At 57.0% G+C, this 21,428-nt stretch overlaps 3 protein-coding genes across 5 annotated transcripts in view; 2 read left to right on the top strand and 1 right to left on the bottom strand.

Moving 5' to 3' along the window:
- The window catches only part of MYRF (myelin regulatory factor), a 32,601-nt gene extending 21,000 nt beyond the window's left edge, over positions 1-11,601 (top strand). Inside the window, exons 11-27 of one of the 3 annotated variants that reach the window (XM_080816906.1) lie at positions 37-127; positions 512-712; positions 970-1,081; positions 1,600-1,709; positions 2,304-2,464; positions 2,537-2,609; positions 2,880-2,968; positions 3,263-3,331; positions 3,753-3,833; positions 3,987-4,072; positions 4,182-4,373; positions 4,623-4,874; positions 6,400-6,502; positions 6,732-6,806; positions 7,164-7,236; positions 8,728-8,802; positions 9,006-11,601. In XM_080816906.1, coding sequence (XP_080673032.1) covers positions 37-127; positions 512-712; positions 970-1,081; positions 1,600-1,709; positions 2,304-2,464; positions 2,537-2,609; positions 2,880-2,968; positions 3,263-3,331; positions 3,753-3,833; positions 3,987-4,072; positions 4,182-4,373; positions 4,623-4,874; positions 6,400-6,502; positions 6,732-6,806; positions 7,164-7,236; positions 8,728-8,802; positions 9,006-9,086 — 1,924 coding nt within the window. In that variant the 3' untranslated portion in view covers positions 9,087-11,601. Of the gene's footprint in view, positions 1-36; positions 128-511; positions 713-969; positions 1,082-1,599; positions 1,710-2,303; positions 2,465-2,536; positions 2,610-2,879; positions 2,969-3,262; positions 3,332-3,752; positions 3,834-3,983; positions 4,073-4,181; positions 4,374-4,622; positions 4,875-6,399; positions 6,503-6,731; positions 6,807-7,130; positions 7,237-8,727; positions 8,803-9,005 lie in introns of all 3 variants that reach the window. The other 2 variants (XM_080816905.1, XM_080816907.1) reach the window with 2 other exon arrangements.
- A 595-nt stretch (positions 11,602-12,196) lies between these two features.
- Positions 12,197-15,307, bottom strand: TMEM258 (transmembrane protein 258). The gene is made up of 4 exons (XM_080816776.1): positions 15,240-15,307; positions 13,628-13,737; positions 12,908-13,044; positions 12,197-12,306 (listed from the first exon to the last, which is right to left on the bottom strand). Exons 1-3 carry the CDS (start codon positions 15,240-15,242, stop codon positions 12,918-12,920), a joined length of 240 nt encoding a protein of 79 aa, XP_080672902.1. The 5' UTR covers positions 15,243-15,307; the 3' UTR covers positions 12,197-12,306; positions 12,908-12,917.
- A 51-nt stretch (positions 15,308-15,358) lies between these two features.
- On the top strand, positions 15,359-20,223 carry FEN1 (flap structure-specific endonuclease 1). The gene is made up of 2 exons (XM_080816422.1): positions 15,359-15,723; positions 18,369-20,223. Exon 2 carries the CDS (start codon positions 18,390-18,392, stop codon positions 19,530-19,532), a length of 1,143 nt encoding a protein of 380 aa, XP_080672548.1. The 5' UTR covers positions 15,359-15,723; positions 18,369-18,389; the 3' UTR covers positions 19,533-20,223.
- The last annotated feature ends 1,205 nt before the right edge of the window (positions 20,224-21,428 follow it).

Raw genomic sequence — 21,428 nt, 5'->3', positions numbered from 1 at the left:
GGACCCTGGGTGCCTCTAAACCCCTGTGCACCCCAGGTACTTCATGCTGGTGGTGGCCCTCCAGGCCCACGCACAGAACCAGAACTACACGCTGGCTGCCCAGATCTCAGAGCGCATCATCGTGAGGGTGAGGGCTCCCTCCTCCCAGGGGATCAAGAGCTGGGAAAAGCAGCACCCAGGAAAAATACTGGGGTTCTGGGGAGTCGGGAGCTAGAGTGCTGATCCTGCTGGGCCCTAGCTGGGTGACTTTGGGCAAGTTCCCATCCTCTGAGCCACAGTGTCTCCTTCACAAGGGTGCAGGTGGACAAGGCCTGGGTAGCCTTCTGAGATCTTGCAAGGGACTGAAAGGTGCCACAGTGCGAGGGGCAGTTTAATTTGGGCGTGGTGGGGTGAGGATCCCGGCCTGGAGCTAGAGGGGTGGCTGCACGGTTTCCCCTTTTGCCAGGTCACTGCAGGTCCTCCGTCCCCTGGGACTGATCCAACCCCCCCCCCCACCCCCAACTTGTGGTAGGCCTCCAACCCCGGCCAGTTTGAGAGTGACAGCGACGTGCTGTGGCAGCGGGCGCAGGTGCCCGACACTGTATTCCACCATGGCCGTGTGGGCATCAACACGGACAGGCCTGACGAGGCGCTGGTCGTGCACGGCAACGTCAAGGTCATGGGTTCTCTCATGCACCCGTCGGACCTGCGGGCCAAGGAGCACGTGCAGGAGGTGGGGGCGGGGCTGTGGACGAGGGGCGGGAGGGGCGGATGGCTTGTGGGGGCGGGGCCCGCGGAGGGGCGGGGCCAGTTGGAAGGGCCGGGCGTCCAGCAAGTTGGTGAGGGAGGCAGGCGGTAGATTTCTGAGTCACTGGATCCTGGTGCTGCAAGGTCTCCGCCGCACCGTGGAGCCGGGGTGGCCTCCGTCTTGAGCTCCGGGGCCCACCTTGGCTGGGGAGGGGTTCAGTCTCGGTCCTGGTTCCCGCGCAGGTGGACACCACCGAGCAGCTGAAGAGGATCTCGCGCATGCGGCTGGTGCACTACAGATACAAGCCGGAGTTCGCCGCCACGGCAGGCATCGAGGCCACCGCGCCAGAGACGGGTAGGGACCGGCCTGCGCAGACTGGGGCTGGGGTCCAGAATCCGGTAACCTCGGTCCCCAGTCACCCCGCCCCCTGTCCCAGCCCGCTGGAGACCCCACTCCCAGGAACCCCTCCCCCTGACTCCCTGGAATTCCTACCCATGGAATCCTGCCCTCTAGAAACCCGGCCCTCAGCCCTTGGAAAATTGGGCCCTTCGCGCCCCCCCACCCCCCAGTGCCGGGTGGTTATCCCCTTTGACACCGGAAGTTTCGGAATCCTGGTCCCGGGATCCTGGCTCCTTAGGTGAATCCTGCCTTCATCTCTGCCCACTTCCACTGGGATCCTTCCTCCCAGGAGTCCACCCTTGCTCCAGTCCGGGGAACCCCACACCGGAGCCGGGGAATGGAGTCCCCTGCTCCAGAGCACCTTGGATCCCAAGTCTCTGGCCCCCAGAATTTGGCCCTCCTCAAACTGGGCCCCCTCCTTACATGCTGGTTCTGTGGGTGTTCTCCATCCTACCCCCCCCCAAACTCCCCAGGTGTCATCGCCCAGGAAGTGAAGGAGATCCTGCCAGAGGCCGTGAAGGACACTGGAGACGTTGTCTTTGCCAATGGGAAAACCATAGAGAACTTCTTGGTGGTGAACAAGGTGTGTGGGGGTGGGAGGATCGGGGAGCCCAAGGGCAGGGGTGGGCTAGCTGGAGGGCGTTCAACTCCCGTGCAGGGAGTGAGGGCAGCCCGGTCTTCTCTCACGGTGTGTCCAGAGCCCCCTCCCCACCCCTCACGGAAGAGGGTGAGAGTTCCAGGACCCGGGGACTGGGGACACTCTGCTTGTGTGGTCCACAGCAAGAGGAAGCTCCCTGGGGGGGTTATTTTCCTCCCCTTGGAAAGGAGGCTAAAGATAGTCACTGCCCAGAGCTTCCCAGGTGGCTGTCGCAAAGCTTAAACGTGGCTTATGGTGAGGATGAAGTCCTGTGCTTTGGCCTCGGCTGAATAGTGAGGAGCCCAAGCCTGAGACCCCCCACGTTCATGAGATCGGAGAGGCCCGGCACCTCCGAGAGACAGTGTTCTGACGGGGGTTAGGGGTGGGAAGCGCAGTTCCGGTGGGCCAGATGGCCCAGGCAACGGGGCAGAGGTGGGGGTGCCGCTTGGAGGCAGGCACGGGGTGGTGGGGGCACTGGGGCTGGCCTGGGTAGGGAAGCGTGGCTTCCCGGGGGCTGATCTTGCCCGTGGCCCGCGGCAGGAGCGCATCTTCATGGAGAACGTGGGGGCCGTGAAGGAGCTGTGCAAGCTCACCGACAACCTGGAGACGCGCATCGACGAGCTGGAGCGCTGGAGCCACAGGCTGGCCAGACTGCGGCGGCTGGACAGCCTCAAGTCCACCGGCAGCTCGGGCGCCTTCAGGTGCGGGCGTGGGCCAGGCAGGGGGACACCCCCTTCCCGGAGGCACCTCTGACCCTGGCCCTCTTGCTGCAGCCATGCGGGGAGCCAGTTCAGCCGAGCGGGCAGTGTCCCCCACAAGAAGAGGCCCCCCAAGGTGGCCAGCAAGGTGAGGCTGGGTGCAGGTGGGAGGCAGGTTGGGCTGGGCCCTCCCTCTCCAGGCTTGCCGACCGCGAGGGCTCCTCTCTTCTCCCAGCTCTCAAGCTCTCTGGCCCCATTTCTCCTTCCTTTCCCTTCCTCTCCCCAGTCCCCACCCCCCACCGTAGGAGTCAGTAGGCCTTAGCACCCCCACCGCCAGCAGAGCCCACACCAAGTGACATCATGGGCTCCCTAAGTCTGGGTCTTTTCTGCTTCTTCCCCTTTTCCTCTCGGTCCTTAGCCATCTTCTGTGGTCCCAGACCAGGCCTGCATCAGCCAGCGCTTTCTACAGGGAACCATCATCGCCCTGGTGGTGGTCATGGCCTTCAGGTGACTTGTGCCCTGGGCTCCGGGGGTGGCTGGCTGGGGGACTTGAGCTGCCCTTGGGGCCAGGCCTGGAGGAAGAGGAAGATGTGGCTGGGAGATGAGACCTGCCTGAGGGTTCAGGGAGGGAAGAGGGCTGCCTCTTTCTGTCCTGTGGCCCTGGGACTGGGGAGACCCGTGGAGAGACATCACTCATTCCCGAGCCCAGCCCCTGGAGCCAAGGACTACAGACCCTGCCCGAGGGAGAGGGCCAGGACCATGGCTCCAGCTCTAACCGTGGCCCTTTTTTGTGGCTCCCAGCGTGGTGTCCATGTCCACACTGTACGTGCTGAGCCTGCGCACCGAGGAGGACCTGGTAGAAACCGATGGGTATGTCCCTGGAGGCCTGGCTGCCGGCCAAGCTGCCAGGACAGGAGGGCTTTGGTGGGCAGCCCGGGGGCAGAGGAGCCGTGGAAGTTGTATTCTCTGATAGGGACCACCCTTGGCTCTCAGCCTGCTGGGGCTTGCAGGGGTGGGTGGGAAGGTCTCCCTGGAGGAGGGGCAGCCACGGTCCCCGCTGAAGCCAACGTTTCTACTCAGTGTTCCTCGAGGTAGCTGGGCCTCTGCGAGTCAGGGGGCATCTGAGGGGCCCAGGTTGGAAGGGGGGAGTTGGCGGGGAAGGAAGGCCAGGGTGGGACCCTGGGCTCTGTCTGCCCACTTTCACCTCAGCTCCAGGGCTCTCTCTGACCGTGTCTTTTCTCTCTCCTCCCCTGCACCTGTCCCCCTCTTTTTCCTCTCTGCCGCCCCTTAGCTCTTTTGCCGTGTCCACTTCCTGTCTTCTGGCCCTGCTCCGGCCCCAGCACCCTGGGGGGAGCGAGGCCATGTGCCCATGGTACGTGTCTGGACCAAGCCCCCTCCCTCCTTACCTCTGGCTCCTGCCTCCCTGCCTCTTTTCCGCCATCCCTGTCCACCTCTCTGGGACTCCCAGGCCTCCCTGCCCGGGCTCTTGCAGTCCCTCTGAGCTCAGCCCACCCCTCCCCAGCAGGTCCAGCCAGAGCTTCGGGACCACCCAGCTCCGACAGTCCCCCGTGACCACTGGGGTGCCCGGCACACCACCCTCTCTGCTGCTGGGTGCGTGCCTGCGGTGGGTCTGGAGGGTGGGGATGGGGGGCAGGGAGCTGTATTCTGGGAGGGGGCTCAGCTGCCCACCACTGGCTCATACAGCCTCTGGCTTCCTCAGTTACCACCGGCCTGACCAGCTCGGCCCCGGGTCCGGTCATCCCCACCTTGGACCTGTGCTCCAGTCACCCTTGCCCGGTCGTCTGCTGCTCCTCAGCCACTCCTAGCCCTACCGCAGCCCCTAGTCTTGGCCCCAGCTTTAAACCTGGCCACGGCCTCAGCCCCAGTCCCAGCCCCTCCACCAACAGCTCAGGTATGGCTCTCTCGGCTCCAGGATTTGCACTGAAGGGATTTTATACGAGTCCAGAGAAAGGCCCCAAAGACTCATTGCGGGGAGGGTATCCTGGAGCCCAGAATGAGGCCCTGGAGAAAGGTCGGTGGGTCTCTCTGAGGGGATAAAGAGACAGATGGGGGTCACCCAGAGTCTGGTGAAGTCCTGGAGAAAGCCAGACAGGAGGCAGCCGGGTCCCTCTTCTCAGCTTATCCCTCATTCTCCCCACAGGCCCCAGCCAGATGGCTTTGCTGCCAGTCACCAACATCAGAGCCAAGTCGTGGAGCCTGTCGGCCAATGGTATTGGCCACTCCAAGCATCCAAAGAGCTCAGAGCCGCTGGCCAGCCCTGCGGTCCCCTTCCCTGGAGGACAAGGCAAAGCCAAGAACAGCCCCAGCCTTGGTCTCCACGGCCGGACCCGCCGAGGGGTCCCCCAGCCTGGCCTGAGCCCTGCTCAGCCCACTCGGGCCAGGGGCCAGCCAGGTACTTGCCCTACCTGTGCCCCCCACCCCCATCTCAGCTCAGCCAGCAAGGCTCACTGGCCTGGGTGCATCTCAGCCCAGTCAGTGGAAGGCCCGGCGCAGGACTGTCCACAGACATTTGCTGGGCATTGCAAAGTCCCGCCATCAGGCCAGGAGCCTATGTAGCTCTCCTCCTTCAGGGCTCACGCATCCCTGCAAGGAAGGGATCATCCCCGTAGGTCAGATGGGGAAACCGGAGCCGGGTCGTGTGGCCAGGCAGCAGCAGACCTGGAATCCCACCCCACGTCTGCCTGATGCCAGGGCCCCGGACGTCACAGAGGAGGCCAGGGGCCTCCCAGGCTTCAGCCCGGTGGCTCTGCTCTTGGTAATGGGCCTCCTTATCAGCTTTCATTTGATGGTTTCTGTGGCTTAAAGAAAAAAAAAAAAAAGCTTTGAAACGGTGACTTGCTGAGATTAAAGGACAAAGTGATAGGTAAACCCCACCGGGGGCTGCTCACCAGGCCAGCCATTTCCAGGGCCGCTGCTCTGTGGCTGGGTCTGTACAGGGTGCTGGGGGTGATGAAGACAGACATGCCCTGACCCCAGATGGCTCAGACACCTGAGAACACAGTAGTGTTCTAGCGTGATGGGGCACTGAGGGGATGCGCTAGAAGCTTGGTGACTGGGGAGGGCGCTTTGTTCAGGCTGAGGTAGGGAGGTGATCAGGAAGGCCTCCCTGGAGGAGGTGACATTGGAGCTGAGTCTCTGAAGGACCACAGGAGTTTGCCCAGAAGAGAAATGAGAAGGATACCTTCCATCTCGTCTTTATCTGATATCTGTCCGTGACCCCAGGGGCATACTGGATCCTGTGGGGTGGGGGTGGGGGTCTTTGCGTGCCTGGGTTGTGCCTCACAAAGCTGAAAATGTGTTAGGTCCAGCAGATATTCTGTGGCCCCAGCTTCCCCTTCCTAGGTTGTGGGGGGTGGGCGGTCAGGCAGCAGCCAGCCCATAGATGACCAAGAAAGCCTTGTCTCCCTCACCTGCCATGTCACACCTCAGGACCACCGGCCCAGCCCGCCATCTGTGGGGGGGTTCATCCACAGGAGGCCACAAGCCCTCATGACTGGGGCACTGGGAGGTGTTTAACACTTGGCTCCTGGGGAAAGAGTCCTGATCTGTGGTGGATACTCCCACCGCGGCTAACTTCCGGCTACCAACTTCATGCCGCTGAACTGAACGTGAAGAGGCGTGTTTGGGCTGTGCGCGGGCTCCTGTACACCTCTGGCAAGGGATATGAAGACCCATCCCTGCTCCTGGGGTTCGGGTTCTGCCAAGGAGGCAGACCTCAGGCTCATGGGAAGTGGCTCTTCGTAGCGCTGCCAGGGAAAAGGGTGGCGTGACCCTGGCCATTGTGGGGGGTCTGGAAAGAATAACCTGAAACTTATTTATGCTAAGGTGTGAGTGACTGAATGTGAGCCTGGCAAGGGACGGCTTGGCTGCTTCTTATTTGTATCCCACCTTGTCACCCTCCTCCCTGCCCCCCACAGCCTCTCTCCTTGCAGACCCAGTGCCCTCCCTGACCTCCATCCAGGTGCTGGAGACTTCAATGCCCATCACTTCCCAGTACTGCGCTCCAGGGGATGCCTGCAGGTGGGCTTGGCTCCCTCCCTTCACCCCAAGGACAGATTCCCTCAGGTGACATGAGCCCAGGCAGTGCGGAGGCCCAGATGTCCTCCCCGTCTTGTCCCCCTCCCCCACCCTGCCCCAAGGTGAGGCAGCCCCTTTCCATGGGCTGCAGTACAGACTGGGGGCTAGGGTGTCCAGGCAAGGGGCTCCAGCAGGGTAGCCTTGGTCTCAGGAGCCATGTTTGCCCCTGCAGGCCTGGAAACTTCACCTACCGCATCCCTGTCAGCAGCAGCACCCCGCTACACCTCAGCCTGACTCTGCAGATGAAGTGAGTGCCAGCTTGGGGCCTTGGCGGCTCAGGGAAAGGGTCTGAGGAGGGATGCTGACTTTATCCCTTGCCCTGGCTGTGACCCTGGCGGTCTCTGGGCTCCCCATCTAGAAACTGCTGTTGCGCAGGGGCGTGGAGGCCGTGTGGGATGGTAGATGGGAAAGGGTGGTTTAGGGCCTGACCGGTAGGGCTCATTTTCAAGCTGTGTGAGGACTTGAGGCTTGTTTCGGCAGGGCAGGGAAGGTGGCGTGGGAGGGCTAGCTGGGGGCAGGGCAGGTTGAGGAACTTGGAACCCCACTTCCCTGCTAACCGGCCTCCCCCCAGCTCTTCGTCTCCCGTGTCTGTGGCGCTGTGCAGCCTGATGTCGAAGGAGGAGCCATGCGAGGAGGGGGGCTTCCCACAGAGCCTGCACACCCACCAGGACACCCAGGTAGGAGGCACCTGGGAAGCTGTGGGCCAGGCAGGCCCCAGAGCTTCATCATCCCTGGCACAACTGGGCCCCCAAACAGGTGAAGAGAAGGGGCCGGGAGGCAGAGAGATGGCATCTCCACAAGGGACCCTTTAGGCCATGGGCCTCGGGAGCGGAGCATCTCCCACCCCCAGCCCTGCCCTGCCCAGAGCCCCAGGGAAGAAAACACTTCCACCAGGACTAACCTGGGATGAACGCAGTGGTGGCAATGGGGAGGGTCTTCTAGGGGTCCTTGCCAGGGAGAGCTAACCTTGTCTGTGCTCAGGGTCAAAAGTCATGTTTAATGAAGACGACACCTGCAGCATGAGGTCATTGGGGTCAGCTGGAGAAAGAAAGGAGGCCAGTGTCACAGGAGCAGAAGGGCACGTGCAGAGGTGGGGAGGCCCGGGAGAGCGTGGCCTTCCGGCAGAGGTGGACATGTGGCAGCCTGTCCCGCTAGGAGCTGGGAAACAGAAGGAGCCCAGTCCTCAAGCTCAGGCTGGGCAGCGGCATGGTTCAGTCCTCCAGTCTGGAAGATCCCTCAGGCTACCTTGTGGAGGCCTGCCTCCTGCTCTGAGAACCAAATGCCTGTGACCCTTCCTTTGTCCAGCTCCTCACTGGCCACATGACCCCCATGGGACCCAAAGTTGTGACTCTCCGAACAAGCGAAGGGAATGTCTCCTCACCAATTTATGTTGGTTCAACGAAAATGTGTTGGGGTCCCTCTGTCCCAGGCCCTGTGCTGGGCCCAGCTTTGGGGACACAGCGGGAGGCAGGGGTGGACCCAGGCCTTGCCTTGGAGGAATGCACTCCCTAGCTGGGCAGAAAAGATGTGCAGAAAGTAACCTGAGGAGAGGCTGGGGGCGGTGGGGAGGGGGGGACGGTGAGAACGTCCCAAGAGGCACAGGCAGAGGCTGAAAGGAGAGGGCGAGCCCAGCCAGCCACTCACACCGTGTGGAGCTCGAGCCCAAGTCCACATATGGGGAGGCCACGCCAAAGCCTCAGCTGGAACACAGGCAAGCCTCAGGCTCCCATGCAAGGGAGAGAGCACGACAGCGCGGGATCCGTGTGTCAGTCCCGGCTCTGCCACGCAGTGCCTGTGATTTCAAGCAATAGCTCAGTGTCCTCATCTGTACGCAGTGTCATCTTCTCGGGTTGGAATGAGCATGGGGTTCGTGAAATACTTTGACGTGCCTGGAGTACAACGGGGAGGGGAGGCAGCAAGAGACGAGGCAGGGACCAGGGGAAGGCTGCTGTGTACCTGCAGGTGCCCCTCAAAGAGTCTGCATAAAGGGGGGGGCTGCCTCCGCTCCCCAGAGCAGAACGTGCTCCCTCCTCTCTCTCTTCCCAGCTCTGACTCCAGTCTCCCTAACACTTGCCTTGGCGCCCAGGGCTGCAATGACCATGCTCAGGGCTGCTGGTTGGGATAGGGCCACGGGGCTGTCTTCACCCCTCCCTCTCTCCTCTCTCCAGGGCACCTCCCACCAGTGGCCAGTAACGATCCTGTCTTTCCGAGAATTCACCTACCACTTCCGGGTGGCACTGCTGGTGAGTACAGGCATGCCCTCTGCCCCCAGAGGTCCGGGCTCCTGCATCTCAAGTGTGGGGCTTGGGAAAAGGACATGGGGATTCCCGGAGCACATGGCAAGACTTGGGGCGCGGTGACAGGTGATGTTGCGGGGGGCAGGGGAATGCTTCCTGCCCCATGCCCCCAGAGCCACCTCACCTGTTCCTGCTGCTCTCTCACCCAGGGTCAGGCCAACTGCAGCTCGGAGGCCCCGGTCCGGCCAGCCACAGACTACTACTTCCATTTCTACCGCCTGTGTGATTGAGCTGCCTTCCCCGAGGCGGCACCACAGCCGGGCCGGGGCCCCGTGCGCCCCTTCCGCACTAGACGTGGCCGCGTTACCCTGGAGCCTGCCACCTGCCCAGCTCTCTGCTGTTCACTGGCACATCCCTTGGAGAGACTGATCTGGGCTTGGCCCTCGCCACGACTGGGGAAACTGGAAGTCCTCACACTGGAGTTGCTGTTCCTGCTGGTCGCCCCTCACGCGCTGCAGAGAGCCAGGGAGACCTCCTGGGGCTGGGACAGGCCCAGTCCGTCTGTGTCTGTCCAGCTCCGGTGGTTGGAGGACTGGCTGCAGGGGCCTTGGAGGCAAGGGTAAGCCTGTGACTGTCCAGAGCCTACCCGCCTACTCTCCCCTCTTGAGACTGTGAGCCGCTCCTCTTCTGGAGTGGGGACCTGCTGCCTTTGACTTGGCTGGAGCCCTAAAAGACTTGGCTGGATCCGTGAGTCCGCGGAGAATATATAGCTCTTACCCTCGAAGCTGCTCCCTGGGGGGTGGCGAGGTGGTGGACTTTTTGGGGTTTGACTGTTACGCTGGACTTGGGACTTTGAAGCTTTAAGTGTGGCCCAGGAGGTCTCTTCTCCCTGGGAGCACTGGCTCCCGAGAGCTCCCAGGGCAACTGAAGCCAGCCCTAGATGGGCTGGAAAGACTGACCATGTGCCTTATGTATACTTAATGCCTGGCTGAACCAGTGCGGGGGGCCAGGGGGCCCGGTCAGCCTTGGAGCCTTGAACCTGGAGTATCCTGGAAGGGAAGTTCCCCGTGAGCCTCCCCCGCCCCCAATGAGTGTTGCAGCCCCATGACCTGGGCTCCTAGGAGCTTCCAGAGCTTACAGTCACAGCTGGGACCCATCATTATCTCTGAGCAGAGGAGCGGGAATCCCTGCAAGGCAGCGGGCTGGTCTTGGCTGGTACCTGGCGTCAAACAGCTTTTGCTGTTATTAATGAAGTAATTACTAAAATGCACTTAAGCCGGGGCAGGAGTGGAAGGATGGAGAAGGAAAGGCTGCAGAAGTACGGAGCTCTCGGGAGACACTTCACCAGACAGGGCCCTGGCTCTGGTCCGTCCCAGGGAGGCTTCAGACACCCATCCCGCTCCCGACCACCACGACTCGGGCTTCTCCCTCCTCTCTTGTCTGCTGGTGACCTTGTCTCCCCAGATTGAGGGCTCCCACGTTGGGCTCCACTAGCCCACGGCTGGCAGGAGACTCCGTCGCCGCCCTCTCCCCCTGGAGGTGGAGCAGTGGGCTCGTGTTACCGAAGTCTTAACTCAAGTGCCAGTGTTACAGGAACCATCCTTAGTGGGAGCCCGGAGCGTTCTGAGGCCAAAGCCAGACTCACAGAAGGAGTGTGGGAAGCATTTAGCCACATCTACACGGGGTTCAGTAAGTGGAACAGGACGCCATCCCTGCCCCGCGGTATTCTGCCACCTCTTTGGGAACCAGGCCTTACCCCTCTCCGACCTCTCATTCTCAGCTCTGAATGGGAGACCTTTCTGTGGGGAGTGGAAATCTTTGAGAAGCCTGTGAGGCACAGGCCCCCTTCAGCCACGGGTCTCAAAGCACTTATCCTCAGGGGCGTTGGGGGATAGGGACACCCCACCTCCCAGCTCCCTCCCCAGTGTGGCTCCTCTCCCTCATTCTGACGTAGGAATTGCATGGCTCCCCACACCATGCAGGGGGCCGGGCCTTACTTAGGACTACTCTGTTCTCTATCCCCGCGCCGGGGTTGGCGGGGGGGGCAACCCTCCTGAAATGCCTTAAAACTGGTGAGCCCCACCCTTTGTAATAGGATTCTGGGGCCTCCTTAGTGAGGGTGCCTGTCTGTGGACTGTGGCCCCTCAGTCCTTAACTGGAAAGTGACCCTCCACTGCCCCCTGGAGCCCTTCTGGACACAGCATAGCCCCAATCTGGTTAGCAGCTGGCTGTTTCCAGGCCTGAGGAGGGATCCTCAGTGCAAGGATTGGGGCCAAGCTGAGGCTCCAAGCTGCTTGGGAGGTGGGTGGGTGGGGTCAACCTTGGACCAAAGTTGCCTTAAGCCCATGAAGGTAAAAGGGCTTCAGGGAAGGGGAGTAGGTTACCTGCTGGAGGCTGACAGCTGCCCGGCTGGCACTGGTAAGTGGGAGTCTTGGCTCCATTCCCTATGTGGGGTCCAGCAGCCAACCCTCCCTTCCTCTCAACCCTTTGGCATTTATTCCTATAGCCACTGGGCTAATCTCCCCCAAGCTTCAAGCTGTACATAGGGCCTCTCAATGCACGAGTCTCTCTGCCCGTATCGTATCCTCTCCCTCCACGAAGGCCTGCATGTGCATAGAGCACCCCTCCCTCCCGCTTAACCCCCAGCCCCCGTCCCTGAGTGCTGACTCCTCTATTTATCGTGTACCAACTCTGACTCTGCAGTGGGCAGAGGGAAGCAGCCCTGGGCCTGCTTTCTTCCTGCTCCTGTTCTTTTCCTCCGAAGTAAATATACGTATATAAATAAATGTAAAAATATGGCTTTGTATCTGACCTTGCCTCCCCATCTCTTCTTGAGACTGTTGTGGAAGGAGATGGAATCACCTGTGGGGCTCAGACCAGCTGGAGTCTCTGGGGTTCCTGGGCCAGACGGATGCCTTGTATCCCGTTACCCTTCTTAGCTTCATGCTAGGCTTGGGAACAGGACTCAGCAGTCCCCTCCCCTAGCCACATCCCATGGACCTACCGCTGCCCCACCCGGGTTAAAGGAGCCATCCTAGGGTAAAACTCCTCTGGGGACAAGCTGAGCCTTGGGAAGGTCCCCAGCACACAGAAGGGTGGGTATATTTAGAAGATGGGATTGGCTCAGAGCAGACTTGATTGGTGCAAGTTCCCAGAGAAGTCTGCTCTAAAAACAAAAGGACAGGCCTGGCCCCTTCCTATCCACGGAGCTTTAAATTCCAAGGACAGACACCCCTCGCATACCCGCCTCACCCCTCACAGGTAGAGCAAGCAGGGCTTCCCAGCAGCAGGAACCAACTGAAAGGCAGAAGAGAAACAGGAAGGGGTGGGAGCAGGGAAGTCACCTGGGGCCTGGCACCTCTCCACTGCCCTCCCACCTCTGCGGAATGGGCACCAGACGGGGCGGTCACACATCTGCCTTTATTGGGAGCAGCAGGTGGGACACTTTCAGCAACAGTAAAAAAATTAATTTACAAAAGCAGGAATTCAGTGAAACCGCCCGGCTGGAACCTGCAAGAGGAGAAGGAGGTATCAAAATGAGAACGATGACCCTTCTTTCCACCTCCTCTTCTCACTGGGCCCTGTGCTCCTGGGGCAAGGGCTGACAGGCCCACTGCTCTAAAGCTGGGCCACCAAAGCCAATTCTCAGTGACCTGTTCGGTGGATTATCTGCAGCAAGGGTTTTGGGTTTTTTTTTTTTTTAATCACTTAGTCAAGATTTATTTTAATGACTGAAAACATTCAAACTAACCACAATGGTACTCCTTGCGGCCAGATTCTGACCCCCTTTTAATCCATTCCCAAGCAGCCTCGCCAGGTCAACGGTGTATGATGTATAACGAGGCAAATGTCTAACATGGGAAGACTGTGCCCACAGCCCTGCAAAGTATATCCCAAAGCCCGATCAAGGCCCTGGGCGGTGTGCAGAACTTAGAATCACAACATACGGCACAGATCCTCATTTGGGACAGGGAAAGAGGCACACATGCCTGGTGTCCCTCTCCACTCTGCAGTCTGTCACCATTAACCAAAGTGTCGCAAGGCCTGAGGACCCCGCTAATGGGGATGGGGGAAACTTCTCTAGGGCCCACCCTTAAGTCACAGCTCTTACCCTTGGGAGCTCATACGTAGATGCCAACCCAGAGCAGCAGGAAGAGGACTCCAAAACCCATGAACAGCGAGGCCACCAAGGAGATGAGGAGCTCTTTGTAGATATCCCGAGTGTATTTGGTGGAGGTAACCTCATAACTGACAAGGTGATTAAGGAGAAGCAAAGGGATGGACCGGGTAGGACAAGAAGCCTGGCCAGTGCAGCTCCAGGAAAAAGGTACACAGTGAGCCTTCCAGAAGGCTTGCCTGGCTCAGGGTAGCCAGGAAGTGGGGCCTGAGAGATGACCTGGACTCTGTTGCTTCATACCAGCTCTCAATCAGCCATGAAGAAAATCAGGCCCAGAGGGGTTAGGTCACTGGCCCCAGGTCACACAGCTAGCGGACAGTGGAACTGACACTAGTCTGCAGATCTCTTGCCGCCTAAGCATACCCTTCTTTTGCCATTTTTCCAACTTCAGATCCCCTATCCCCAACCTCCAGCCCAGCCAGGTCTTCTGTTCACTATCCTGGAAATCCGAAGAGCAAACTAAGCTCCCCTGAACTTGGGAAATAAGGCCAGCACCTAACCTTGGACATCAACAGCTTTTCTCCAACCTCCTTACCTTCCCCCTATCCCCACACCAGAGCAAAACCGGCAGCGTGCATGTACCCAGCACAGTTTCTCCCTCAGTTTCCCCACACTGCTAATTCTGGCCTCACTGGCTGCTCAGTAAAAGGATACACGAAGAACCAGGCCGTAAAGAACATGCCAATTGCCAACAGCACCACGGTCAGATGAGGGAAGACAGCAGGGTTCACTGGGCTGGTGTATCTGCTCATGGCCTCGAGCTCCTAGGGGACGGCATGAGATCAGAGCTATCAAAGAATCCCAGGACTTCAATCTGAGGGGGGAGTATGAGGTCATCAAGGAGCCTCCTCCTTCTAGGACTGTTAAAGATCTGTTTCCGCCTGGGAAATATAGAAGTCCTCCAGAACCAACATCAAGCAATTCCATTTGGAAATGATATCAATGGTATCTTAAACTGAAGGTGGAACTTTTGCTTTTTCAATATGAGAGAAGAACGGCAGCCGAGAGTCGGGGGCTGACACAGAAGGTGACTGATTGGCTATCCATCAGTGGTCCCTAACATTTTTTGAGACCACTGATGACTACGAAAAAAATGTGATAAAAAGTATGGACCCCGCCCAGGGTAAACCACAAGCAAGAAAAAGTTTGCCTGTAATTTTAGAAACTCTATGGACCCATGTCTGTAGACACCAAGCTCAGAATTCTGCTGTAATTCAGAGCCTGGGCCGGGACCCAATCTCAACTTCTACACCTGTATTCTTCCCAGTACGCTATTAATGGAATCTCAGGCTCTCCTAGGAAAGACTTCAGTTAATAATCTGGCTCTACTGAATAACACGAGTCTCAGTAAAACAGTTATAATAACACCACTCACAGAGTTGATGTATGATTTAAGAAAGATGACAAACGTCAAAGCAACTAGCTCACTTCTTGGCATAGAGTAGTCGTTCAAAAAGTGTTTGTTTCCTTCCCAAGCTTACAGGGAAGATTATGAGATAATGCTTGTGAAGGAGGGCTGTAAACGGTAAAGTTCTGTACAAATGTTGACTTCCATTGTCACTCACCAGCCAACGCTCCTAATGTCCAGAACATAACAACTCTAGAGAAATAAACTGACCTCATTGTTCTAGGAGACACTGGAATTCAATTCAGTAAACATTTATGGGCCCCCCACCCCCCCAAAATGATAAAGACAATCGCTGCCATTCATTGGGGCTCCAATCGCAGGCCCTGTGTTTGGCACTGGGAATACAAAGATGAATAGACATCATCCCAGAGCTAGAGGCACGTCAGATGGTGGTCACTAGGAGGCGTGGCAGATAACAAAGAAGTCCATGCCGTGTGGCAAGAGGCCTGTACGGAGGTTGTGGGAGCTCCCAGGAGAGAGCGGCCAAGTCGGCCGTCCACCACCAAGAAGGTTGAACATCTGCCCTGGACCTCTTAGGATGAGTAGGAAGTTCAACAGGAGGAAGAAGTTTCCACATAGAGATAACAGCTTAATCACAGGCAACAGAGATAAAAGCTCAAGGTATTAAAAATGCACCTCACACGCCTCACCCCTTAAAAGTCAAGAGATCAAAACCTCAGCCTAACGAGTCCCAGGCAAGGGGCTTCCCTCCCCACCCCTAAGTCCAAGCCGGAGGATACAGGAGCCTCCCGCTGTCTGGATCTCGGGCGTCTGAGGCCTTCGCGAGAGAAACCGAGTGTGGAACGGGCCCCAAGGGGTCCTCACAGCCCCGTCCAGAACGCCCCTCAACCCCCTCACCATTTTGCCAGGCACGGGGTCATCCACCGCTCCGCCACCGGAATAACACGTCGGCAGGAGCAGGCGCACTGTTCTGCGGAAGAGGAAGTGCCCCCCGCGCGAGTGGCATTGTGGGATTTGTAGGCCTGTGGGTTAGGGTGTAGAGGGGGCTGCGGTCTGTGGGCGCCTGCTGTGGAGCTGGGGCAAGGGCACCGCAGAGCCGCTGAGAGGGTTCGCTCTCCCCGGCGGGACTGTTTGGCCCAGGGGAAACTGGCCGAGGGAGTCGGGTCCGGCCCCACACTTCCCAGGAGGCTGTGCGCGGCGGCGGTCACGTGACGGGAGCGCGGGCTTTGGAAGACTGCGGAGCGCGACAGGATACGCGGCGGAGCTGAGAAGGGTGCGGGGCTGAGCAGCGTGCGGGGCTGAGCAGCGTGCGGGGCTGAGCAGCGTCCTGGGCAGCACCCGACTCAGCGCTGCTGTCGAGGCCTCGCGCTCCAAAGGCCAGGTGAGACCCCGTGGGAAGCGTGTCCGAGGGCGGCGGGGTCCGTCTCACTCTAGGTGTTTGGGGCGGGGGGCGGGGGGCCGTCTGCCGCGCGCGGGGCGGAGGCCGGAGCGCGGGCCCGGTCGCCTAACCTCCCTTCATTTGTGGAAGGCGGGAGATAGCTTCCACTCTGTGGGGCCGTTGGGTATTTTGACCAAGATCCTGGATGAGAAACATTTTGGAGACTTCACTGGTTTAGACCCCTTTCCCGCCTGCCGCTGTTGGGGGCTGCGGGGGTCTAGCCGGTCGGCAGGCACGGACCCCTCGGTAAGCCTTCTAGCAAAGCAGCCGGCCTGAGGCGGGACCCGACGATCGAGTGGCTTCTGCGGGAGGAAAGGTTCCGGGCACCCCGTGTACGGCAGGAGCCAGAGGATGGCGGGAGGAGGGCACGGCTGAGCAGCAGTGAGAAAGGGCAGGGCTTCTCCCGGACTGTGAAGGTAGGTTGGGAAGCAAAGCACGGAGGATCTTGACACCAGGTTGAGGTGTTTGGACTTAAGTAGAAGCGGGGATTGTAGCTTTATGATGCCTTAGAAAGAATCCTGGGGCGCCTGGGTGGCTCAGTGGGTTAAAGCCTCTGCCTTCGGCTCAGGTCATGATCCCAGGGTTATGGAATCAAGCCCCACATAGGGCTCTGTGCTCAGCAGGGAGCCCGCATCCCCTCCTCTCTCTCTGCCTGCCTCTCTGCCTACTTGTGATCTCTGTCTGTCAAATTATTAAATAAAATCTTTAAAAAAAAGAAAGAAAGAACGAATCCTGAAAGGTGGGAGCAGCGAAAGGTCTAGTGTCATCTTTCTTGGAGTGTTGGACGCATGCCACCAGTGGACACACGATGGCTTTATTTATTTATTAAGATTTTATTTATTTATTTGAGAGAGGGAGAGAGAATGAGAGGGGAGAGGGTCAGAGGGAGAAACAGACTCCCTGCTGAGCAGGGAGTCCACTTTGGGGGCTGCGGGGGCTCTATCCCGGGACTCTGGCACAATGACCTGAGCTGAAGGCATTCGCTTCACCAACTGAGCCACCCAGGCGCCCCACACGATGACTTTAAATGGCATCCAAAAAATCCTTTTTAACAGTCACACATTTGACACATTAAAATATAACTGATATGACACGGGCTTAAGAGGAGTTCTCCTTTTCAACTTACTTTCGTTTTTAAAACAATGGTGTCCCTTTAAAGAAAATATTATGTGAATGAAGGTACAGGTTTTAGATGGGAGTGGCGAAAAAAATCTGTGAGGGTGGTTTGGGTCTGACCGAAGTTCGGGAAGCACTGCCCTAGGTAATACTTGTAAAGGGGCCTGAACCACAGAAGTGCCATGTGGGAATAAGCAACTCCAGCTTGCCAGCTTCCTAGATCAGGACCTAGGTTCAGGTAGGAGCCATGGAGTTCACGCTTCAGACTTAGTGGTGGAGAGAAAATACAAAGGAAAAGAGTTAAAATTTCTAGCAACATCGTGGTAGAAGTAGAAACCAGGTGCAGTGCTGAGGGGACACTGAAGGGAGACTTGAGCCGCAGTGGGTGAGAAAGCCACATAACTCTTGTTCACATACGTTCTTCGCCAGTCCTTCTTAGGGCTGCTGTATCAGTCAGGATTTTCCAGAGAAACAATAAGGTATAGGATATGGACAGATGTAAGGAGATTTATTTTAAGGAATTGGCTTAGGTGATTGTAGAGGTTGGCAAGGTTGAAAATGATCGGGCTGGCACCCAGGCTGGAAACTCATGCAGGAGTTGATGGTGTAGTCCTCAAGCAGAATTTCTTTGGGAAACTGTTATTGCTGCCAAGGCCTTACGGCTGATTGAATGAGGCCCACCCATGTGATGGAGGATAATCTCCTTTGCTTAAAGTTAACTGATGATAGATGTCACAAAATTACCTTCACAGCAATACCTGGATTGGTGTTAGAGTAAATAACTGGGCGCCCCAGCCTAGCCAGGTTGGCACATAAAACTAACCGTCACCACTGCTAAGAGGCAGGGAGCCAGAGGAATGAGTTGGGGGTGTTCAGTGACTGGCATAAAGGTACAGAGGAGGATTGTATGAGTTGTCAGTGAATTGGCAAAAAGATAGATAACTCGTGTTTGTTTGGCCACTGTGCACATTCAGCTTTGTATTATGGTTGCTTTTGTACTTGTGTCATCTCGTCATCTCTGTTTAGCCAGTATTTGCTTGTCTTTCAGGGCTTGGTTCTCTCATTATGGTCCCTGGGTTCCTCAGGCCAGGGTAGGCACTGTCCTCTGGACTTGTAGGGTCCTCGGTGCCCACACCAGTGGTAGCCCTTACTGCATGTGAGCCCTATTGCTGCCTTATCCATGAAACCTTAAGTTCCTCAACACCAGCAGGATCTTATTCCTCTTAGCACCCAGTTTTTTCCTCCGATACCCAGGAAGCCTTAGTACTAATTGAGTGGCCTCACTTGCTAGAGGGTAAGTTTTTTCGCTAATGGCGACCTCGTCTTGTTCACCTTTTCATCTTCTGCGGTCCCAAATTGGCGTCCTTGTGCTCAGTTTGTTCGGTTGAGGGCATGGAGTTGGTGGGATAGCACCGTGGTCCTTTGCATCCTTTAAGTTCCTCCTCTTCTCACTTTACTCCTTTCTTTTTCAGCTGTCCCTCCTCTGTATTGCCATGGGGATTCAAGGCCTGGCCAAACTGATTGCTGATGTGGCCCCTGGTGCCATCCGGGAGAATGACATCAAGAGCTACTTTGGCCGCAAGGTGGCTATTGATGCCTCTATGAGCATTTATCAGTTCCTGATTGCTGTTCGCCAGGGAGGGGACGTGCTGCAGAATGAGGAGGGTGAGACTACCAGCCACCTGATGGGCATGTTCTACCGCACCATCCGCATGATGGAGAACGGCATCAAGCCCGTGTATGTCTTCGACGGCAAGCCACCGCAGCTCAAGTCAGGTGAGCTGGCCAAACGCAGCGAGCGGCGGGCGGAGGCGGAGAAGCAGCTGCAGCAGGCTCAGGCCGCGGGGGCCGAGGAGGAGGTGGAAAAGTTTACTAAGAGGCTGGTAAAGGTCACCAAGCAGCACAATGATGAGTGCAAGCATCTGCTGAGCCTCATGGGCGTCCCGTACCTTGATGCGCCCAGTGAGGCCGAGGCCAGCTGTGCTGCCCTCGTGAAGGCTGGCAAAGTCTATGCCGCGGCCACCGAGGACATGGATTGCCTGACCTTTGGCAGCCCCGTGCTAATGCGGCACCTGACTGCCAGCGAGGCCAAGAAGCTGCCCATCCAGGAATTCCACCTGAGCCGGATTCTGCAGGAGCTGGGCCTGAGCCAGGAGCAGTTTGTAGATCTGTGCATCCTGCTGGGCAGCGACTACTGCGAGAGCATTCGGGGCATTGGGCCCAGGCGGGCCGTGGGCCTCATCCAGAAGCACAAGAGCATCGAGGAGATTGTGCGGCAGCTTGACCCCAGCAAGTACCCGGTGCCGGAAAACTGGCTCCACAAGGAGGCCCAGCAGCTCTTCCTGGAGCCCGAGGTGCTTGACCCAGAGTCTGTGGAGCTGAAGTGGAGCGAGCCAAACGAAGAGGAGCTCGTCAAGTTCATGTGTGGCGAAAAGCAGTTCTCTGAGGAGCGAATACGCAGTGGCGTCAGGCGGCTGAGCAAGAGCCGCCAAGGCAGCACCCAGGGTCGCCTGGATGATTTCTTCAAGGTGACTGGCTCTCTCTCTTCAGCGAAGCGCAAGGAGCCAGAGCCCAAGGGATCTGCTAAGAAGAAGGCAAAGACTGGGGCAGCAGGGAAGCTCAAAAGGGGAAAATAAATTCATTTCCCCTCCTAGCGCCTTGACCCCAGAATGTCTGCCTTCTCGAACCCTCGGGAGCTAGCGCTAGAGAACCCGCGGGGGGCGGGGAGGGGATTGCATTGCTTCTCTAGCTCTAGCCTTCTCGGTAGTGCTTTTCCCTTTTGTACTTGATCTGATGGCAGGAATGCCACAGAGCTATTTTGTTTTCTTCTCTTTTAGCTCAGGAGAGTATGTCCCGCTCAAAACAGCTCTCAGGCAATTTAAGGGACACTGAATCTATTGTTAATGAAGAGGGAGTGGGAGATAAACCATAGAGACTGCCGACTGGACAAAAATGATTTCCTGGTTTGCCACCTGGTGGCTGACAGGAGTGGGTGGTGGCACCAGACTGCACTAATCTCGGGCTCAGCCTTGACCCACCCTGTGGGACAGCCATCAGGAAGACTGAGCCTTAACAGATGGGGAGAGCTAGAGTCCCTGGAGTTGGCAAGAAGGGTCCGATTACTGTGTGTCCTGGGGTGGGGGCAGAAACTTGAACTTGCTATGTAACTTGAGTCTTCACAGTGGTTATTTAGAGGTGAAAGATGGCGAAATTCGAATGTCTTCTCTGAGGCAGTCAGCAGAGTTGCGACTTTGGGATAAGATGCTATTTTCATGTGCTGTATTTGTTTTTGTTTTAAAGATACGAGAGGAGAGTCAATAAAGTTATAAAAACAAACCAGAATGTCATGTTCTCTGACAACGTTTGAAAACATCTCGAGTTTCCCCAGCCTTCAGCAGTATAATGTTCTTTTTGCGCTAAAGAGAACACTCCAGAAGTGTACTATTACAAGAGGTTTGAGAGTGGCCACAAGGTGGCGCCACACCCCACAGACTGGCTAAGGCAGCTTTGGCCATACTTAAGCCATTTGGAGAAAGGCCTAGCTTAACCAGGAAAGAAATTTGAATAAATTGAATGGGTTTCTAGTTTCCCACCTACTGTGTGAGAGAAAGGAGCACCTTTGAGAAAGCCTCGCAGTTTTGATCAGCTACTTCATAGCATCCAAGCATTTTCCTTACCTGTTTATAAATTGTGAAAAAACTACACTTCAGGACTTTGGTGTTTCTTTTGTGACATCAAATTCAGGTTGCTGTTTCCCATGGAGATGGAATGTTTTAACAGTTTTATAATCCTGACAAAACTTGGTGGGGAGTTTCTAATTTTTTAGCATTCCTGTCACTGCCAGTTGAAGTTAACAGGCACTCTTAGGCAATCTGAAATTTAAACTGCCAATATTCTAACAGATTAAGCAGGTAGAAGACAGAAGACTGGTGGTCTTCAAAATTTCTCACAGGGCAACATATTTTTCGAGTGCAATCTTACGTGGAACCTCAGGATATGAACTTCTCTGGTTGAAGGAGTGGGACATAGTCTCCCCAGCAGTGCTCTCATAACTAGGGGCCTCCCAAACCACTGGTATAGACGGAAAGTTCTATTCTGAGGGCAGGGATCTTGGTTTTGGTTACTGCTGTATCCATCATTGGATGGAATGGGTTTTCTCAGACTGGACCAAGCCACGCAGCTTTTGGGAGCACCAAGTTAATCTAAGTCTGTGGTAATGATGATGGGGCCCAGGGGCGGAAAGAGTTTCTCAGGGAGTGAGTGATGGCCTCAGTGCTGTAGCTTTAGTTAAGGGCTTGTACCCTGTGGTAGTCAGACATGTAGAGTGGTTTTCCTTTCTTCTTTTTCAGTTTTTTTGTTTTTTAAGATTTTTATTTATTAGAGAGAGAGAGAGAGAGAAGGAGCACAATCAGGGGAAGCCATAGAAGCAGGCTCCCCACTGAGCAGGGAGCCAGATGTGGGACTCTATCATGACCTGAGCCGAAGGCAGATGCTCAACCGACTGAGCCACCCAGGTGCCCCATGGTATTTTC

The sequence above is a fragment of the Martes martes genome, assembly GCF_963455335.1.
Source record: "Martes martes genome assembly, chromosome: 10".
Classification (NCBI taxonomy): domain Eukaryota; kingdom Metazoa; phylum Chordata; class Mammalia; order Carnivora; family Mustelidae; genus Martes; species Martes martes.
Note: the sequence above shows the minus strand (reverse complement) of the source record. Positions and strands in the feature narration are given on the sequence as shown.

What these genes read in the sequence shown, in the direction of transcription:
- TMEM258 (XM_080816776.1), bottom strand. An exon ending in TTTACGGCCTGGTTCTTCGT is followed by an intron (nt 13,045 to 13,627) that starts GTATCCTTTTAC and finishes TCACCTTGTCAG; the next exon opens with TTATGAGGTTACCTCCACCA.
- FEN1 (XM_080816422.1), top strand. Translation starts at nt 18,390, where the DNA reads ATGGGGATTCAAGGCCTGGCCAAACTGATTGCTGATGTGGCCCCTGGT.